This window comes from Scatophagus argus, chromosome 9, assembly GCF_020382885.2.
Source record: "Scatophagus argus isolate fScaArg1 chromosome 9, fScaArg1.pri, whole genome shotgun sequence".
Classification (NCBI taxonomy): domain Eukaryota; kingdom Metazoa; phylum Chordata; class Actinopteri; family Scatophagidae; genus Scatophagus; species Scatophagus argus.
In genome coordinates this window covers 24,259,857-24,279,337 of record NC_058501.1, presented here as the reverse complement: position 1 = coordinate 24,279,337, position 19,481 = coordinate 24,259,857, and the positions used below count along the sequence as shown (strand labels likewise).

The window sequence follows — 19,481 nt, the reverse complement described above, 5'->3', positions numbered from 1 at the left end:
TCCATTACGTAACGAACATTGCAACTTCTGATCAACACGTGTCGATTTCGCACCCAGTTGGTCAAAGACACTCCCAGTTTAGGCCCCACACAGAAACAGGTAGTCCAGTTGGTTGAACAGATAAGGATACAAATAATGGTGTGCTCGCTCATCCCATATCATTAGGTTTCATTTCCGGGGAACCATTCATGTCTGCATAAGATTTGGTGCCAATTCATTCAGTAGTTGTTGAAATATTTCTCTGGATGAAGTGAGTTTTCTCTAATGGCTTTTGGCATATGTTGTGCTTTTTTGCACAGTCATTGCTGGCTGACTCACTTGACTTTTTGTTTTTTCGTGGTATGATTCATTTTGTTGCACACATTTCAGAATACATTGTTTTTGTTTTGACGTTATGTGTGGGAACGTTTCAGCTTCGCAGTGAAAACTAGCAGCTGTGCTCGTGTCTGAGTCTGGGTTTAGTCACAGGTTTTCCTGAGCTTTGTGTTAGTCATGACCGTCTGGAAGTCTGCCATGCAAAGAAGCTGGGTATGTCAATGAGATGCTTTCTCCTCCAGTGAATATTTTATGTGGTTTCAGCAACAGATTTGACAACTCGTTTGATTTACTTTTGTCAGACTTTTCTCTTGGGTGCATTTCATTGTCTTTTAAAGGAGCCATTCAACCACCAGAGAGGATCTGTTCAGGGTAGTCACTGAGGAAGTCATCAAAAGGTGGTCCTGAAAGGGTTTGAGAGAACTTACACGAAGGTGAAAGTTCATCCTCCTTGACAAGCCTAAGCTGGCATGCATCTGACCAGCTGCAAAAGTAAACGGACCAACCTGGAAGCAGTTAAATATGCTGGAATCGGGCCGAGTTTAAGGAACAACCAGCAGAGGCAGATGATGTCAGTGGATTTAAACACTGAATAGTCGGTATGTCCTTTTGAATATCCCTGTTAGTACACCAGATAATGGCCAGCAGATGGTGATGAAACATGCTTGTCTTGACAGGCACCTTCAGCTGACTGTCATCCATTTTGTGAGGTGGTGTGTGCAGATTTTCGACATGCACCTCCTTATCATCTAAACAAACATTAGAATGTGTGCTGTGGTCTCCAACTTTATCCCAGATTTCTTACAATAAAACAGGAAGGAAGACACTACTTACAACAAGCTCAGTATGGCGAGTTATCGATAAAACAGATCGGTTTTGTCATTAGACATCTTGAATTTCCCTCAAGATCAATAAAGTATCCATCTATCTATCTATGAGATGTCGCACAGGCACCACTCCCTTCACTTTGAATCATCAACCATTTAATAAGCACTTAATTAATCCTTGACTTACCCCTTAAAGCATAATAAACACATTTGTCTAAATTATGTTTAGGGTGCAAGAAAGCCCTTCATTTTGTCCATTAATTTAAAAAGGTGAACACTAAGCCAAAAGCCTGCAATTAACAAATAATATTTTAAGGGGTACATTTCCCTTTATTTACACAATAAATCCATTTTTTGTCAGTTTTAATCCAATTCATTCAATCCATTTCAAAACCAACAGACTTCAGTATTCATGTGTTTAATAGGTTTCCCACAGGTATGGGACAAAGTAGTAAATTAAAATTTAGTGCTTTTCTGCGAGGATTAATTGTTTTTTAAATGGACATGCAGCCATTAAAATTGACAAAATAACATTACAAGCACCCCTTGGCACACATTTAAAGGGATGGCTTAAGCTTTAGAAACCTGTGTGAAAATACCTCAATATGCTACAAACCATTAATCATCACCTTAGAATTCATTCTGTTAGAAATATTGGTTACATCATTATTGATTGACAAAATTAATGAAATTTAAATTAAGAGATTCAGTTCCACAGTGTTTTCAAATAAGCACAATAAATCCTTCTTTATACTTATATTTTATTAATTTTCACCGCACATGTTCAGGGAAACACATGTCAATATGGATTTGTTACATGAATATCTGTTGCACTATAGATATCTGTTCTTTTTTAAAAATACATGTTATGAGATGGCATTAGACTGGCATGGCACCAATATAAATATCTCTCTTTTTTTAATAAGAGTTTGGCATGTTACTTTTAAAATTAGTTATATCAAGACACATATTCGTGGGCACACATCATGTACAGTACTTGACACTCAAAACCCCAGAGCTAACAAAACCCGCTCCACTCATCGATATCGGTTTGCTTACAGCAGATAGCGTGATCCACTAAAATGGCTTCCTGAAGGCAAATGAAGAGCTTGCTTTGAAGGAGATTAGCGTCTGTCAGACTGGCTGACGATGACGGATGTGAGCGAGCGATAATTTGTATTAAGCAGCCGTGGGAATATCCACATCAAAGCAAGGACTCGAACACAGAGGACATGTGGTTTGAAGACGACAAGTGTTGCTAAAATGCTCTAAATCTTGAAAGTGTTGCTATTAAAGCAAAGCCATGTCGAGTCGAGGGTGACGATTGGGTAGTTCTGAACGACGAAGGCCTGATTCCACCTGTCTGAGGATCAGTACTGCCCCTCATGAAGAAGGGAGATACAATCAGCTCTGCACTCTCCAACTAGCTGCCCATGTTTAACAACCAGGGACACAAGGTCATCTCTCCTGCAGAGAAAACAACCCTGTGTTCCAAATCCACACAAGAGCACAGCACTGAAAATGATGAAAATACACTGTAACTTCAAATTGCTGTAGGGCTATGTAAAGATAAAATAAAATAACACTGGATGATGGTGTGATCGCTCCAGTGAAGCGAAAGTAAACCCTCAAAATGGTTTATCAGTGGTAGCTTTGGCACATGTTCTCGAAAGGCTTCTGCTTGATCTGCTGTGACTTGAATTGTACCATGTGTCACTTTGGACAAAAGCCTCTGAGAAATACAGAGAATACAATTAATGACATAATTCTCTTATTTCCAGTTTTCCATTTTTAGAGACAGTCTGCTTTCCTCCACTGTCACAGCATGTATCTGATGGCTGTAGTTAATACTAACTTTGTTGATTATGATTTGGATAAAACTCATTTATTCCAAAATGCCAGATGTCACCTCCACCTAGACCAATAATTAAAAACTTCCTGCATCAATTATTTAACACTTTTTTGAAAGGGAATGCTCTCTGTATATTGAACATATCTGAATACAATGAAATAAAGATTTGAACTACTTGATTTTACTTTCACTAAGCTTCTTCCATTAATTGATGCTGGTCAGTGCCTTCCAAGATGACCCGATGGACTGGAAGAGAAAGTGTCTCACATCTCAGTCCTTAAGGTCTAGTGAAGTGTAGACAACTAAATTTACTTGTTAGCTGTTAATTTACTTGTTTACTTGGTTAGGAAAATGTCACAGTCTTGGTTTAAAGGAACGTGATGTGAACCACTCCCGATCTCCTCTCCCAAAGTCACATGCTTTGTGTGCCATCGACCAACCACCCACTGAGACCTGTCATCTTAAAGATTTTGCAGCAATGCCATCGCCATGCTATTTCAGTAGCACTGAACAAATGCCCAGCAGAGTATAGGCCTTTTGTCTCATAGTGGCTTGTGATAACAGGAGTCAAATCACTACTTCCCACACACAGCAGTTATGTTACAGGACACATATAAGGAATGCTGAGTTAATTTCCTGCCAAAAGTCTCTGGCAGCATGGACTTTGTTAACAGCCTTCATGAAATGCTGGCTGGTGGCTGGTGTTAATTTCCCACCCAAGACGATGAATACATCTTAGACGGGACGACTGATGAGCAACACTCCCAATCACACGCAAATAAACGTAAGCAATAATCAATAAGTGAATGATGTGGCTCAACATGGCTTTGTTTTGTCTTTTTTATGGGGGGGTGGGGGAGCACAGTTAGTAGCCCTCAGTGCAATGCAGAGAGCACTAAGATCCCAGAGCAGCAACACCACAACTAAGCTGAGTGAGAAACACGGCACTACTTCACAGCCGAGAACAAGCTGCTCATATCCCTGACGGTGTAAAATAAATTCTTTAATATGGTGCATGACTAGCAGGCTCCATTGTCTAATTAGCTATTAATGACATCTCTGCCACAGTGGAAGGCCGAAATGGCCAGATTTATGTAACATTACTGGATGATTATTCACAAAGCTCTGGAGAACATGCTAATCCACTGCATAATTCATCACCGCACAAGCCTACTCCTTCAATCAGCTGATCAGTATTCACAGGGTTTGGCGTTAGTTTTTGCCTTTTCAGTGCTGTTGAACTGCAGCTACATTCCCAAATCATATTTCCTTTTACAATCAGCATTGATCTGAGTTCTTAATCTTAATATGTTTTGCGTTATTAGAAAAGAGGTTTTAAAAGATGATGCTGCAGACTTAGCGTGATGCCGACACCCAAATCCACAGCTTTTGCTGCTGGTTGTGGTTGCTGCTGTACATCAGGGAACCATCTCGATGGAATCTGTCAAGCTCTTAGTTTCACAGCACAGAAGTAAAAAATAACCATTTTCTTGTCTATTTGCACTGATGTCCCTGGGGAAAGAGGCAAAGCCCAAACGATCAAGACAAAGTTTCACATACGGAGGCAGCGATGGTAGAAATCAGCATCTGGAGAGCTATGAAATACAGAACATACTTCACGGATTTTAGTTCAAGCCTTTTTTTTCCTCCTAGCAAACTATAAAATGCAAGCCTAGTATGCAGTTCCAATTAGCTTCATCTGCCCTTATGATAATGTGTGTGTTTACTGAAGTTGCTATAGCATAACACCTTGTTCACATCTTCACACATTGTCGGGTTGACAGAAACTGGATGTCATTTGCTGCAGACCTCTAGATCCTCTCTTTTCCTAAAAACTGATGCACACTTAGGATTCTGCACCAGTGACACGCCAACGTAATCAGAGTTAGCAAAACGGTCAGCACACCTAATAAGAAACATCCAAAATGTATGTTTTGATTGATAGAGATGAATTATTCGATGGTTTTTAGATTGAAGATTTTTCTGTTGAATGTTTCTGAGGGCAGTTTGTTCCTTACTGCTAACATTATTTTCCAAAAGAGTTGTAGGTGATGTCGTGATTTTCACATCCTGTAAGAGCGAGTGTTTTGTTTCTGATGCTCCGGGGAGGAGGAAAGACGATGGCATGTGAAAAGAGAAAACAACGGACAAAGCTGTGAACAAGGCGTAATAACGATGTCTGATACCATCCGATAAAAAGAAGCAAGAAAACTGCCTCATCTGAGGAGGAGGTGCTGAGACACAGTGATGTTCGAGAACGAGCTCTGGCCCATTCGCCTACTTCCTGTCAAAAAGCTGACACTTCCTCCCAGCGATGTTGTTAGACTCAGCTGCACTAATTAAAGCGCCAAGTCCAACCGAGTCTGCAGTATTCTGCCTCGACTGCAAAATTGTGCTTCGGAGTTTATGTCCCAGAAGTGTTAAGGCTTTTTAAATTTCAATACCAGACATACTTCTAAGTACTAATGAGCTATACCAATGAACTTTAACAAGATGAATGACTGGATGTAAGGGTGGTATTAAAGGTCTATATATTCACAAATAAGCACAATCAAGTCGATTTCAAAATAAGTAGAGAAATGGTAAAAACAATTGGCCTGGTATTGGTCTTTTATTTTTTTTGCCCCACTCATACGATATGTTTGTGTGTCAGAGAGGAAAGGTTCGCACAGCACATGAATGTGGTTGAATCTAGATCAAATTCATGGATAACAACCCCTAGTCACTTTAGTCTGGATGTTAATATTTTCCTGTTCTGATCGTACTAAGACAGTTGTAAATTTTCTGCATTATGAAAAAAGAATTTAATCTCTCATTCAACAGACATTTTCTGGATTCTTTCACTAAAAATTGCTATTGAAAAGATTTCTGCCATTCAACCCAACCATTTACTTCAATGCTCTGCGAACCAGTCCTGCTAACAGTGGCTCCTTGTCTTTCCTGTCATTGGGAGCCAGTAAGGATGAGGGGTTAGCATTAGCATTAGCGTTAGCTGCAGTTAATGAAGCCAGAGGGTAGCCACAGCGAGCAGAAGCGACAGCCCCACGGTGGAGGCCAGAGAAGCGGCCAGGAGCCTGCCGTTGTTCACCAGCCTGAAGGAGATAACCTCCACCTTGAATCCGTCCTCAGTGGCCATGCAGCGGAAGACGCCTTCCTTCAGGGGCGTGTCAACAACTGGCCCCAGGACGCAGAAGTCCCCTGAGAAGATGCAGGGGTAGTTCTTGACACAGTTGTCCTTCTCCCAGCGGTAGGTGGCGTGGAAGGAACGCACAGGGCAAGGGAGGAACACGGAGGTGTTGGACTGCACCACAACTTCTCTGGGAGAAGTTCGACGCTGCTTCAGAGCTGTAGCGACACAGTAGTGAAGAGCTTTATACCAGACTGAAACTCCTTCACATACAGTTGTAGATGCTGCTTGTACTTCTCTCTGTAAAGTCTGATACAACTCAATGGTGCTTAAGCTCGTGCTGAGCACAGTTCTTTGTACATGCTGCCCCAGTTGTTTTACAGGTTTTTGCAAGACTGTATTCCTGACCTGACCCTCAGGGACCCAAAGTCCCCATATTTTGATTGTGTCTATTTAATGTGGGAACATGCACCACGACAGCTCATTATCAGCAGAAATAATAGAGGCAGTAAGTCAAGTCCTGCAGTATCACCTGCATTGTGCTAATTTGTCAGCTGGACCCCACAGCAGAGTTTTGGTTTGGAGCCCCGTAGTGGGTTTATCCAGTTGCGATCTCTGCAAGGGCACAGAAGTCACCCTGAAATGATGGAGCAGCTAAGTGTCAGCCATGACAGGTTGAATTCTTTAAATGCTTGAACCTCAGTGCTTCCTTTCTTATATCTTTAAATGCAGGCTACACTGGGGCAACCTTTAGGAAAGGAAGGAGACAAAGCCGTCCCACAATTCCTCATGGCCCTATTCTTAAATACGGTTGGATTCTCTTTTCCTAGCTTCTTATCTGTTTTCCATATCTTTCTGGTCTTCATGATATACCAGCATGCCTGGCATTTCAACCCTGCCTGTTTTCTGGACTTGATTTACAGTAAGTTTCTGGATATTCATCTTTCTGGCTCTCAAGCTGGTATAGTTCTCTCAAGCTCCGCCATACGTTTGTCATTTCAGCATGAAAATCGATTGTCATTGACAGACGTCAAGGATTAATTGTGTTAAAAATGCTAAAAAGTTCATATACTAATGAAATATTATTTATTATATATATATTATATATTTAAATACTATTTTGCCTGAGGATAATTTTTTTAAAATGCGTAATGAGTATGGAAAGTATGAATAATGAAATGGCACAATAGAGAATAAAGACGATGAATTGCATGAAACTCTGCAGTATGCAATTCTCTTTTTCTGAGATATCAGTTTGAGGTCATCCTTAAATAAAATTTTCTGGGGAAACGTTCTTGTATCCACGGGCAGGACATGTGGCACCACTGACACAACTGGAAATAAATATAATGTTAAAATCCGATTACTTAAGGAGATAGCCTTTTCTTTAGAGGGGAGTAGTTGTCATAATCATTCAGGGTTATAACTGGGTTTTGAGTTTTGAAACAGGGCAAGCCATGGTGTTAAAAAAATCTTTTCCTGCGGGTTTTGTACTCTGTTCAATTATATGATAATCATCTTTTTAGTGCAGCTGCTCAGAAAGGTTCTTATTTTGGATTAATTAAGATACAGAGAGAGTGGGAGACAGCAGATAAGGGCTCACCAGCAGCTTCCCCACAAACCGAGGAGTTCGAATGGTCCAGATTCTGAATGAGTGCCCTGTTGGAAAATAATAAGAGATGAAAAATTAGCAGCACTGAATAGTTTCACAAATGGCTTAAGAGCCTCCACATCAACCCACTATTATTCGCAAATTAGAACATGCGGAGACAAATGATTGAACAATGTCAGGGAGAAAGCAGTCAGAGTCTTATTACAAGACATGACTGATTTTCATATTCTCTCTCAAAACTGTAAAATGAACAAGATCCATTCCAGCCAAAGCAATTTACTAACCTTTGCTAACCAATTTACTTAGTGAAAAGCAGTTGTAGTTCAGCATGCAGTTTTTGGTGATGTCATGCTTTTCTTTGAACTGAAGTTTCTTCAAAGTTACAAGCAAGTTTCATCACCTCAGGGTCAGCGATTGTAAGTCAGAGCACAAGACGTTATTTCTTTAATTGCGGCTTCATGCTTTAGATGTGACAGCACTGATATGGACTTTTGTGAAAGTGCGTTCAGAGTGGCCTCCTCCTCTCTAATCTCATCGTGAGAAAGCAGATCATAGCGCTGCAGCAGTGACGTCACGTGTAATCGTACCCAGTGGTGACGTTGTATCCAGGCGGGATGGCGATGCACTTCCTCCTGGCCCTGTCCCAGCCGCAGTACGGATCCCGGGAAAGGATGCACTCCCTGCATGTGTCGCCATAGCGACCGCAGTCAGCCAGCGGCAGTCGCTGGACCTCCATCGCTGTACCAACATAGAGGTGTCCCTAAAGAAGGCACAGCGGCGTTATGTTTGTTTCTGGTGTAATAACAGTGCTAGATTTACTGGAGTAAGTCAACCAGTGTTGTGTCATTATTCAAAACTGCAGGTTTGACCACTTTAATAAAACAAAATATTTAAATAATTATAAGCAGTCATTGTCTTCCTGATTTCCTTTTAGGGCAGCAGAGCCACTGAAACAGCTTTCAAACCAACATTTAAAACCAACTAAATCAACTAATAGCACTGTCGCCTCATAGCAAGAGGGTTCCAGGTTCGAATCCCAGTCTGGGCCCTTCTATGTGGAGTCTGCATGTTCTCCCTGTGCCTGCGTGGGTTTTCTCCGGGTTCTCCGGCTTCCTCCCACAATACCAAAAACATGCACATTAGGTTAATTGGCTACTCTAAATTGCCCCTAGGTGTGAGTGTGAGAGTGTGTGATTGTCTGTCTTTGTGTGTTGGCCCTGCGATTGACTGGCGACCAGTCCAGGGTGAACCCCGCCTCTCGCCCGTAGTCAGCTGGGATAGACTCCAGCTTCGGATAAGCGGTTTAGAAAATGGATGGATGGATGGATAAATCAACTAAACCCCCAAATTACTACTTTCTATGGAGATGACATGACAAGAAGATATTTAACAGTGCAGCAATGCAGGAATGCAGCTGAAGTCACCCTCTACCACACAGTGAACTGTTCTTCCTCATACCTTTTGGGAGTTGATGGCCATGTTTAGAACGGGGCCTTCGTTGTGAAACAGAGAATACTGTGATATGATGAAGACCCCCTCGCTGGTGTGAAGAACTTTGAGAACTTTGCCTTGTTCTGTGGAAATAAAGGAGAACAGGTTGTAAATGGAGGGTTGGATCGCAGCTCTGCAGTCTTCTACACAACTCTGTCAGCGCACACATGCAGAAAGATATGGAGTCATATGTTCATTTTTTTTGCATTCTGGTTTTCTCTTTTTGCCTGAGATGCAGCCTTCTGTTCTGCTGTCCAAAATGGCTTTTATAGATCCGTGGATTAGACTTGGACAGCTTCCACTCTGAGGGGAGGCTGGAGGGCCAAAGGCAAACTGGCAGACTTAAGAGATTTTTATTTATTTATTTATTTATTTTGAACTGACATTCGTGAAGGCAAAGAGAAAGAGTGCAAGTGTATGGATCCATAACCACAGTGCTGGCTGCAGTAACACAACAGAAGCAGTATTTTACTCAGGCTGCTAATTCCAGGGTAAAGTTCAGGGGTTGAGCTCTGTTCTGTATCAGTTAAAAACAACAAACAATGGAGCATCCAGTGCCCAAGAACTTCTTCTATTTTGTCCATAGCAACAGCAGAAGACTGCCTGAAGGAAAAACGTGATTTCTCATAAAATAATTTGAGTCATTACTGTAGTCTGAACTAAGCAAATTTAACATCAGGCAACATGGCAGTTTCCAGGCCTGCTGCACGTCGGTGGGTGGTTTGGAACAACCAGAAGAACACAAAAGTTCTCAGTCATCCGGGTCCTGGTAGTTGAAGTGTTAGAAGTGAAGGCAACCGGATATCTTTTAGGTTGTTGAAGAGGCTTCCCCTCTCATCCGAAAGGCTTCCTCAGTTCTGAGATTGAATGAGAGATTGCCTTCGCTTCTAGCACTTCAACAAAAACACAAGACTTTCCTTATCGCAGTTTGAAGCTTTGTGTTTTGTTTTTAATCAAATTAGCTCCCAGGACTAAACTCAGGCTGGCAGAATTCCAGCACAGAAAAACTGTAAAAGGACTGGACTAAACAAGAGACACTTGTTAATTTGTTCCTGTTTCAACATAACTGAGTGGAAAAATGGCTGTGGGAGCTTGTTCTTTTACATCATTTTAATTCTGAAATCTAATTTTTAAGAGACAAAGGAGCACAGCAGGGCAGTAGCTCTTCACTGCTGATAGACGAGGAGCGCACAGCCAACAATGACAAATAGCCACATGAAATAAAACAGAGTGAAAGCAGCCCATGGGCCAATACACAATACACAGAAACATCCTGTACAGATCAGGCACACTGGCCAACGATATTTTATGCACATATCTTTTATTGTAGCAGTAATGCTGGTGGTTATTCCAGCAGCCTCACAGGCCTGCTGGGATCTTTGTTCGATTTTGCACTCAATCGTGCTGTCTTGCATGCAGCCTGATTTTGAAAATGGAGGAGGCATTACCCTGACTGTTACACCAGCAGACAGCTAAGTGCAGCACTACTCACAGGCTGTTTACACTCTCAGGCTCTGCTCAGTGTTCCTTCATTACCTTGTACCTGTTTTGGTGCTGATGATGGAGATATTTTCTCTGGACTGAAAGCCAATCAAAATGTTCCTCTGGGCTCTTAATATTTGCATTCCCTCACGCACGAGTCCTGGCGACTGCTCCTTCCTTTCCAAATTATGACTTGACAGACTGAAAGGCCCCCTGCAGACATTCTTGCTCATTTTGTCTTTTGTCATATCTAAAATTATTTTACATTCCCCGCTGTGAAAATGTGATTACAGTGGTACCTTTTCATCTTGCACCTTTATTTCCTGAATGCTCCCTCCACGAGCCACTTTCTCATTTGCGAGTAGACAGGCAGGCTCTTGCTGTCACTCGCACCTTTTTTGTCTCTTTTTCAGAAACTTCAAGTCTTTGTTTTTTTCTTTCTCTGTAGTCAGTGGTATAACTGTCCCCATCTTCAACCAGTTTATTCTCTTATGCTTCTTTAATCCTGTCTACAGCTATTTTCAGCTCTTTAATCAAAACAGTTTATCAGCACAAAAATAGCAGCAAGACATTGTGAGAGGGAAAAGGGTGACGATGCGAAACTCATACCACATCTGCTGAGAGGATCTGCTTTTTAGTTTTATTTGTCCAGGGACAGGTTGCTGAGCACGTTCTTTTACAGTGAGAAACTTCAACACTACCTTTATGCACACTATCCCTAAAAGCTTTGACTGTTGGACATAAGGCCAACAGTAAAGTTTATGTACACATTTTTCCAGCTGGGCTAAAGATTCCTCTTTTGCTAACATGATTTGTTTCCTTCCTCTCGATGGTGCAAACTGTACACAATAACACTGAGCTGCTGTCATTTACCTTCCCAACTCACGTTTGTCCCGGTCAGGAGTCACCTCGGTCTGCCTTTCTAACCTTTAAGCTACTGCCACCTCGAATGTCACACTGTGCAAAAAAAGAAAATAGCTTCTGATCTCAAACACAGAGTCAACTTGAAACAAGTGTAAGGCTCCGACATTTCCTCCGTCCCTGAGGGGAGCTTTCTGCCGTAGCGCCTCCATGACTGAAAGGGTCCAAGCAGCTTTACTTCTTCTGGTGGTCAATCTGTCACTGACTAACTGAAGGGAAGAAATGTTTCACTCACACACTTTTTTGTTCCATTTCCAACCATCGCCAGCCTCAGAGACTAATTGCTCCAGTTTTCCTCTGGCTCTCGCCTTTGCTGCTTTATTCCTAAGTGGCTCTTTAGGGCCCTGACACAACAGACAGATGTCTTTGGGTGGCTGAACTGGACTGTAGATTTTGCTCTGTGTCCAGCATTGTTGGTTGGAGCTGGCACTTGTCTGCAGCGCTAAGTGACTCGCAGTTCAGCTTTGGGAATCAATTATTTTAGCCCCCTTAAGTCGGTTTTCACCTCCGGCTCTTTTCTCCCTTCACAAGCCAAACATCACAGTCTGAGACACCGGACATATTGGACAGTGAAATGTCCCGAGTTTGTTTTGTTTGTTTGTCCATGATGTTTTTGCAAACACATTGTTTAGCTCGTCACACATCACAGTACACATCCATGTACTACATTCATTGCTGAACTTCACCCTCAGTTGTTTATTTTTGTTAACCTTAGTTTTAGTAAATGAAGTAAACAATAAAGTAAATCTTATTTTTGACACTGTACCCGTCACATTCCCTTAGCATCTCTTACCTACTAAACCTCAGTAACTTTACCAACTTGCCTGTGGTTCAGATTAGCCCAAAAGCTGCCTTTGGGCCCCAGACTACACTGATTTAAAATACACCAGCCTTGTTTTCCAGCTGTATCCATGGCTACAGAATCAGCTGGAGTGAAAGCACTTCTGATGAAAAGGAACTGGGACTGAGTTCTTCTTGAGTGTTATCTGTAGAAATCAGGTCACAATTAGGACTAAACAATCAAAGACTTTATGTCAGTTTGATTTTCAAATCATCAAATGTTTTTAGGCAACATGAGGCGTCCACTGCGCTGTCTCGAGTCTATTATGAGCGTGAAGGTAGTTTTTCCATCCGCTTGCTGTTAATATCCCTGTCTGCCATGTTTTCAAGATGACAAACATTGAAGTGGTTGGTTATTAGATGCATAAAATCTACTGAATTATTTGCTGTCTGATGATCTAAAGACAGCGAAATTAACTTTGTCAAATCCTGCAGCGTTCTGTCAGACTGTATCTCACAGGCAAAGTCCCACTGAGACCAGTTAGTCAGGTCTAAAACTCAGAGTGTACGCTAAGCGATTTATCTCATTAGGACTCGGTAAACTGCACGGCACCGCCCTGTCAGCTTCGTCTACGCCAGCGTTATAAAGTGAATTCCTCGTCCAAATACATCTCTGTGCCAGACGACTGTGACCAGAATAAACAAGATGTGTGCCTCTGTGGGTGGGGACATCAGATGAGAGGAAATTAGATGAGTAATATTCTCCACTCCCATCAAGGTGCCCTTGTGCCCGGCACCCACAGTCTCGTCACTCCACTTGAGCTCAAGTGTTCAGAATCAGAATCAGAATCAGAATTCCTTTATTAATCCCTGGAGGGAAATTCTTGGAGAAGTGTTGAGCAGCCAGCGAGTGTTTGCTTTAATCAAACCGAAGGAAAACGAGGTCAAAAACTCCACAGGTTACATTTTAATGAATGATTTAAAAACAGTGAATTGGATAAACTTAGAATGTTTTGGTATTTCAATAACTCCCCAGATTAAATCAAAAAAATTGTTCTTCTGATTTGCTTTCCATATCTCTCATTTCAAAACATTATGCTGAAGCATTAACTTGTACCACTTGTAATGTTTTTGCATGTACTGGACTGAACCCATTTGTCAATCAAATTTATTTAACCCATGGAGGTCTTGGAGTGTTTTGAGCAGTGGTTTTGCTTCTGATTCGTGCACATGTCACACACTGACCAGTGCGTCGTCCTCTGGCTGGTCTGCTTTGCATTCTCAAACAAACACAGCACAGTTTGTCTGATGCAGACCAAACAACCCCATCGGATGCACCTGAAAAGTTGGGCGGATATTTGCTTCCGCAGGGCTCTCACTGCGCCACACAGACAAAATGCACCCGAGTTCATTTAAATATGTGACTTGTGAACTACGGTAACTGGTTTTCAACAGAGGGAGCCCTGTTTAGGTTGATCTCCTTCCTTTCAAAGACATTTATTGTTTGAATGCTCAGTGATATTTGCCCTCCAGGCCACCACACTAATATCAACCAACGCTTTTTTTCTCGCACAAAAATTGCCGGTGCGGTTTGTGTCTCTGAGCTCATCATTGTGAAGGATATTTATTGGAATTTCCATCACAAGGGAAGACTAATGTCCCACGGGAACCCGAAATGCATCTGCTTCGATTTCACTGTCACAGGTCCAGAGCTGGACCCTGGCTCGTCTCTTCTCTCCTGATTCTTTTAAGCTGCTATAATTCAACTATCCATCAGGCAGAGCTGTCTGTCTGTCTGCCTCGCGCACTACAGATTGGATTATTTCAAGGAGGGAGCTTCTCTCCATCATTTGCAGTGATACGTGAGCATGTTTGAAATCAATTATGCAGATTCATGCCTGTGAATATTTATTGCCAGTGCCCTAAAGTGAGGGTGATGCAATATTGAACAGGAGGGGAAAGGAGCGCGATAAAAACGGAATTCGGAAGAGATCAGAGGAACCTTTTCCTTTCACAAACCACAGGAGCAGAAATAGTCAGGAGTAACAGCCAGTACTTTCACATCTAACTGTCCGCTTTCGAAAACAGAAATAAAAAAGAAGAAACAGGAAACGTTCAGTGTGGAACAGCAGATCTCCAGTACAACCTGTTCCTCTGGCCTCAGATGCCAGTGCGACTCAAACTGCTCCAGTTTCTTTTTAGGCCACGGCAGAGACCCGTAGCTGTTCATAGCACTCCATCCTTTCCTGCCTATGACTGACACAGTTATTAAAGCCCACAGCGAGAGGCCATCATCTCTTCTTTTTTAACACAACATTGTTTTCGATGTGCTATTATTAGAATTAACCCAGAAATGCCTGAAGAATGGCAAGGACTCATCTGGTGCAGGAGCAAGGAATTTCGCTGCAGTGGATGTGGTGACACTCTCCCATCTTTCAGTGAACTTCAGCGTGTTGAGCTCACACACACACACACGAGCATATGACTTGTGATGGTTGCCATAGTAATCTCCCTGAGGCATGAGGCAGTTTTTGGAGTAACTGCTATGGGCAACAGCAGCGCGTCATTGTTGCTGCTTTGACCAAATGGAAAGAATGGTGCGAAGGCCAGGAGTCATTTGAATAGATTTTGACCTTGTGTCACTTTCCAGATCTTAGTGCTTGAATTCAGAATTGAAGCATACCTCTCAGCTGTGGGCTTTATTTTCTTTCACAGTGCAATAGCATTAACTGAATGCTTGTGATGGCCATCATATATCATTTTTTGCTGTTTTTCATTGCATCGTTGCAGCACTGAGCAGTAAGAGGGTTAGGGTTAGGGTAGGGTTAGGGTTAGGGTAGGGTTAGGGTTAGGGTTAGGGTTAGTGACACTTTTGAACCGGTGACACTTACTTTTATTTATTTTATTTTCTCTTTACTAGCATGTCTTGTCGCCACAGTCGCCGCCCTCACGTGTCTGCTGTCACCTTGATCGTTCACACCTGCTCTCAATCACTCGCTTGCTCCTGGTCTTGCTACCTGCCAACCCTCATACTTGTAGGGTGCTTGTCATTATGCTAACATGTCTCCTTGTGTCCCTCACATCTTAGCTCCTTCCAGCAAGAACGGGAGAGACAGAAAGACACGAGGACAGAGCAGCCAACACTGCCAAATGTTAAATCTTTTTCAACTCTTTCCACAGTGTCACTTTTGACAGCCAACGATCACTTCCAAACCGTATCTATCAGATAAATAGATAAATATGAAAAATCTTTCACGCCCATTGAAAGTCCTGTTTAGCCGATTGTTAGAAGCATACTGTTGTTGATTACAATCATTTGCGATTCTTTTTCAGATCTTCTGAGTTATGTGTGAATCAGGGCTTTCTGTCCTTATTACTTAGGCTTAGCATCTGTTTACTTGCATTATTGTTGTCTGCACCAATTAGCTGTGCGAGAATGTATGTGTGTAGATTGTGCTGTAAGGTATAAAACAAACCGCTGCTCTGTGTGATGCCACAACACTTTGCAATTACATTACCATATATCTTCCTAAGTGTTGCATTTATCACACACACAAGGTGACAACACATTATTCTGCTCCTCATATCCCTCATCTCATATTTTCCTGGAGGAGCTGAGACGTAGTTTGTCTACTCGAAAAGGAACAGAAGAAATTAGAGTCCTTTTTGCTTTAGTTTTCCTGATCTGCTGTCAGATCGGCTGATCAGTCAATAAAAACATTCAAGCTTCTCTCTCTTCACTACTTGTCATGCATTTAAGGGACTGGAAGATCCCCCTTGATGGTGGCAGGGGAATAATTTCTGCAGGTTGCGAGGAATCACTGGTTGGCACAAAACACTCAGATACTCTCCTGGTCTGCCTTTTCCCCAGCCAGCTTGTCTTTGTTCTGCCTTCTGAGTTCATTGCCTTTTAGTCGTGTTAGTTCCTACGGTTTTTGACTTTGCTCTCTGGTTTTTGGAGCTTTGCCTCCTCCCCGTCTGGACTTGTTTGCTTTGTTCAGACTGATCACCTGTGTACCACTGCCTGGTTTCCCAGTAAAGACTTTCATTTTGAACTGTAACTCGAGGCCTGTGTCTCTGTAATGAGACACAGTGACTTTTATATTAACAGCGAATCACAGGATGATGTGTATTGTGGAAGTGGTTCAAATTGGGACAGAACAACAGAGGATTATTGCCATTACTGCAGCTGTTCAGAGCCTTTTGCCTCTTTTGAGCTCATTTTGGGTTTACAGCCGATTTAATGTCTGATTCAGTCTCACCTGTCAACACAATTTCCATCACCAGCAGGAGCAGGCAGCTGTTTGAAGCAAATGAGCTCTGATAAACCAACTGCACACTACCTGTCCACCACAAAACTGCAGACAAACAAAGTCAGGACCTTCCTGAGGCTGAAAATCAAACATCTGGGAGCTTTTTCTGATTCTGGTGACTATGTTCTACAGAGATGCCACAAGAAGTGTAGAAGTGCTTTTATTTTTTCCTACAAGTTTCTAAGTTTCTAGATTGTTAAGAGTCAAGACACCATCAGGCTAGATGAGGAAAAGCTACTTTTCTGTTATGCACATCCAAGCAAAGACGTCTCCACCCGAGACGATAACTGACAAACGTAAAGCACAATATGGCTGTATCTAAAAACAAACAGCTGAAACACACACACCTGTTCCGAGGTACAGCACACTGTAGTGCTCATCGTTGACTGCCAGGACAATGTCCGCCACGGTGTGTGTGATCTGGTCATCTGTGGGCAGGTCGAGTGGAGCCACGCCGACAGGCCGGATCACATCCTCGATTTCTGGGTGGTATCTGATCACCCCGAGGTTCTTGATGTCATTGGGACCTCCTGCTGTCAGGTTTTTGCGCACACACTGAGTGGAGAAGTGATGTAGTCTATTCAGTCTTGGCAGGAATCTTAAATAAACAAAATGTCCTTGGCCAAAGAGTCCAAAATTGATTCTCTCTTATTAACTCACAACTTTCAAAAATAGCACCAGTCTTTTCACCACTCAAATAAAGCATGACTCATGCAATTGCACCATTTTTTTTCTCAGTGCTGTTTCAACAGATTGGTGTGACAGCAAAAGAAATAAAAAGCTTGTTGGTTTTTCTTACCATCCCGGGGCGACTGCCGATGATTGGACTGCTGTAGCCCTTCAGTTTGGATGTGGAGAAAGCCTGGTCGATATCTTCAATGGAGTAAGCACAGATCACTGTTCTGCCCCTGAACAAAGGCAGAGGGAGGAGTAATTACACTGACAATAAAAGTAGGGCAGGTGGTGGACACGAAAGGGCACAGCTAAAAATTCACAGCCGAATCAGTGAATATATACAATCCCTGGCTTGATCGAGGGCACTGGACCCCTCAGAAAGAATCAGTGTCAGCTTGCCATCCGTTGTCACCAGTCAATTTATTTTCTAGATTTTTCCTTTTCTAGTGGCATGCTGCTTGCTAACTTATGAATTTTACTTTGTTTTTAACAAGCAGTTAGCATAAGCTCATTTGATTTAACTGAAACTGCCTTTATGACCAATCAAATGTTTAGATGCATCTTCTAATCCCCAATTACTGCTTACTGAGTCACTGTTTTAATTAGTCTATAGCTATTTGTCATTTGTTAATTTGTTCAGTTGATTGCTAACTAAGCTAGCCGTATGACTATCTCTCTGAATGTGTGGCTAATAGAGCATGCAAGTTTCTGTAATGTATAAACGTCAAAGACCAGCTCTTCTGGCGTCATCCGTTGGTGGAAGTGCGTTTAGCTCACTGCTCTTGGATATAACAAATGTGTTTTAAATTAACTGTAACAATACATTTTCAAACAATTCAAAGCCACACAGATATTTAAAATGCATATAGTCATAAAAATCTGCAATAACTAACTGCATGTGTGTACTGCAGTTTGGAAAAGCAGGACTTTGACCCTGGATTGTGTCTGCTCTTCCTCCGTGGGTATACTGTCAAGTACTTCACAACTTTAGGAATTTACACCTTTGAGTTCATCAGTACTACAATTATATAATTATAAAATTATGTCATATTAGGTCATTGCATTACACACTGTGCTTCTAGATAAAAATTTGGTGAAACTGTGGTCGGTTATATGTTCCAGCTCACCATGCGTTGGAAAAGAGGCCGTACATGACTCCGGCTCTCTTGTCCTGTGCTGTCAGCACCACCGCCTGCTTCATGTTGTTGTACTGCTGCTGAGTGTTCCCTGCACCACACATCACCCGGGCCTTCATGAAGGTGGTCCAAGAGTCTGCCAGCAGGTTTTTGATGCCCCCTTCATCCACCTGAAAATAACATAAAAGGGCTGTGATTTGGTTGTCTTTATCTGACATCTGAGATAAACTGTCGGTATTAAAGCAGAAGTTTAATCAGGAGTCACACAGGGCAGCAGGTGCTTTGCCTTTGATGGATGATTGGGAAACACCTGTTTGACAAGACTGACTGGAAAGTGTTTCAGCAGCATCAGTTCCAAATGGTACTATATCACCTTGTGTTGTGTTGTGTTCATTTAATTAGTGATTCACTTAAAACCAGTGGCTTTCTTACGCAAAGGGCAAACCAGTCTTGGACTACAGCTCACAGCTCAAATAAAGGCAACATGTGGGGAGGCTGCAAGAGTAGAAAACGTTGGGGAGCCACTAAGATCTGGATTTGTCCACACTTGCCCAAACACAGGCACATAAGCTGGGTTTTTACCGTGCAGATGCGGCCAATGCGCGCCCTGTAAGGCTCCTCGTCCACTCTGGCTGTCTTGTTGATCTCACTGAAGAAGAAGTAGATCTCCTCCTTGTACTTTAATGAAGACGGGATGATGGCAGCACCAGCAAACTGCGGATCTGGTGAAGAGATTTAAACATGTCCAATGAAATTTTGTCCCTTGACTGCTTGTAGTCTTACATCATGATTACATCACCTTTTTAAGGGCAAGCTGCTAATACCGAACTAGAACGAAGATGTGTGGGAATAAAGCGGAGTGTAAATGACTGCTCTCAGTGGATATGCTTCTGATTTTACTGCTGTTGATGATGTGACCCAAACCATAAGCATAATGGCAGTGAATACAC

The 19,481-nt window shown here is 42.2% G+C and overlaps 1 protein-coding gene across 2 annotated transcripts in view; it reads right to left on the bottom strand.

Annotated features, from left to right (window-relative positions):
* Positions 1–1,890: 1,890 nt before the first annotated feature.
* si:ch211-113g11.6 (uncharacterized protein LOC559008 homolog) overlaps positions 1,891–19,481 on the bottom strand; it is a 31,829-nt gene continuing 14,238 nt past the window's right edge. For both annotated transcript variants that reach the window (XM_046398825.1, XM_046398826.1), the window contains 8 exons: positions 19,114–19,253; positions 18,523–18,701; positions 17,520–17,628; positions 17,068–17,275; positions 9,192–9,307; positions 8,321–8,493; positions 7,725–7,780; positions 1,891–6,339 (listed from right to left, as the gene is read on the bottom strand). In XM_046398825.1, coding sequence (XP_046254781.1) covers positions 5,993–6,339; positions 7,725–7,780; positions 8,321–8,493; positions 9,192–9,307; positions 17,068–17,275; positions 17,520–17,628; positions 18,523–18,701; positions 19,114–19,253 — 1,328 coding nt within the window. In that variant the 3' untranslated portion in view covers positions 1,891–5,992. The remainder of the gene's footprint in view (positions 6,340–7,724; positions 7,781–8,320; positions 8,494–9,191; positions 9,308–17,067; positions 17,276–17,519; positions 17,629–18,522; positions 18,702–19,113; positions 19,254–19,481) is intronic.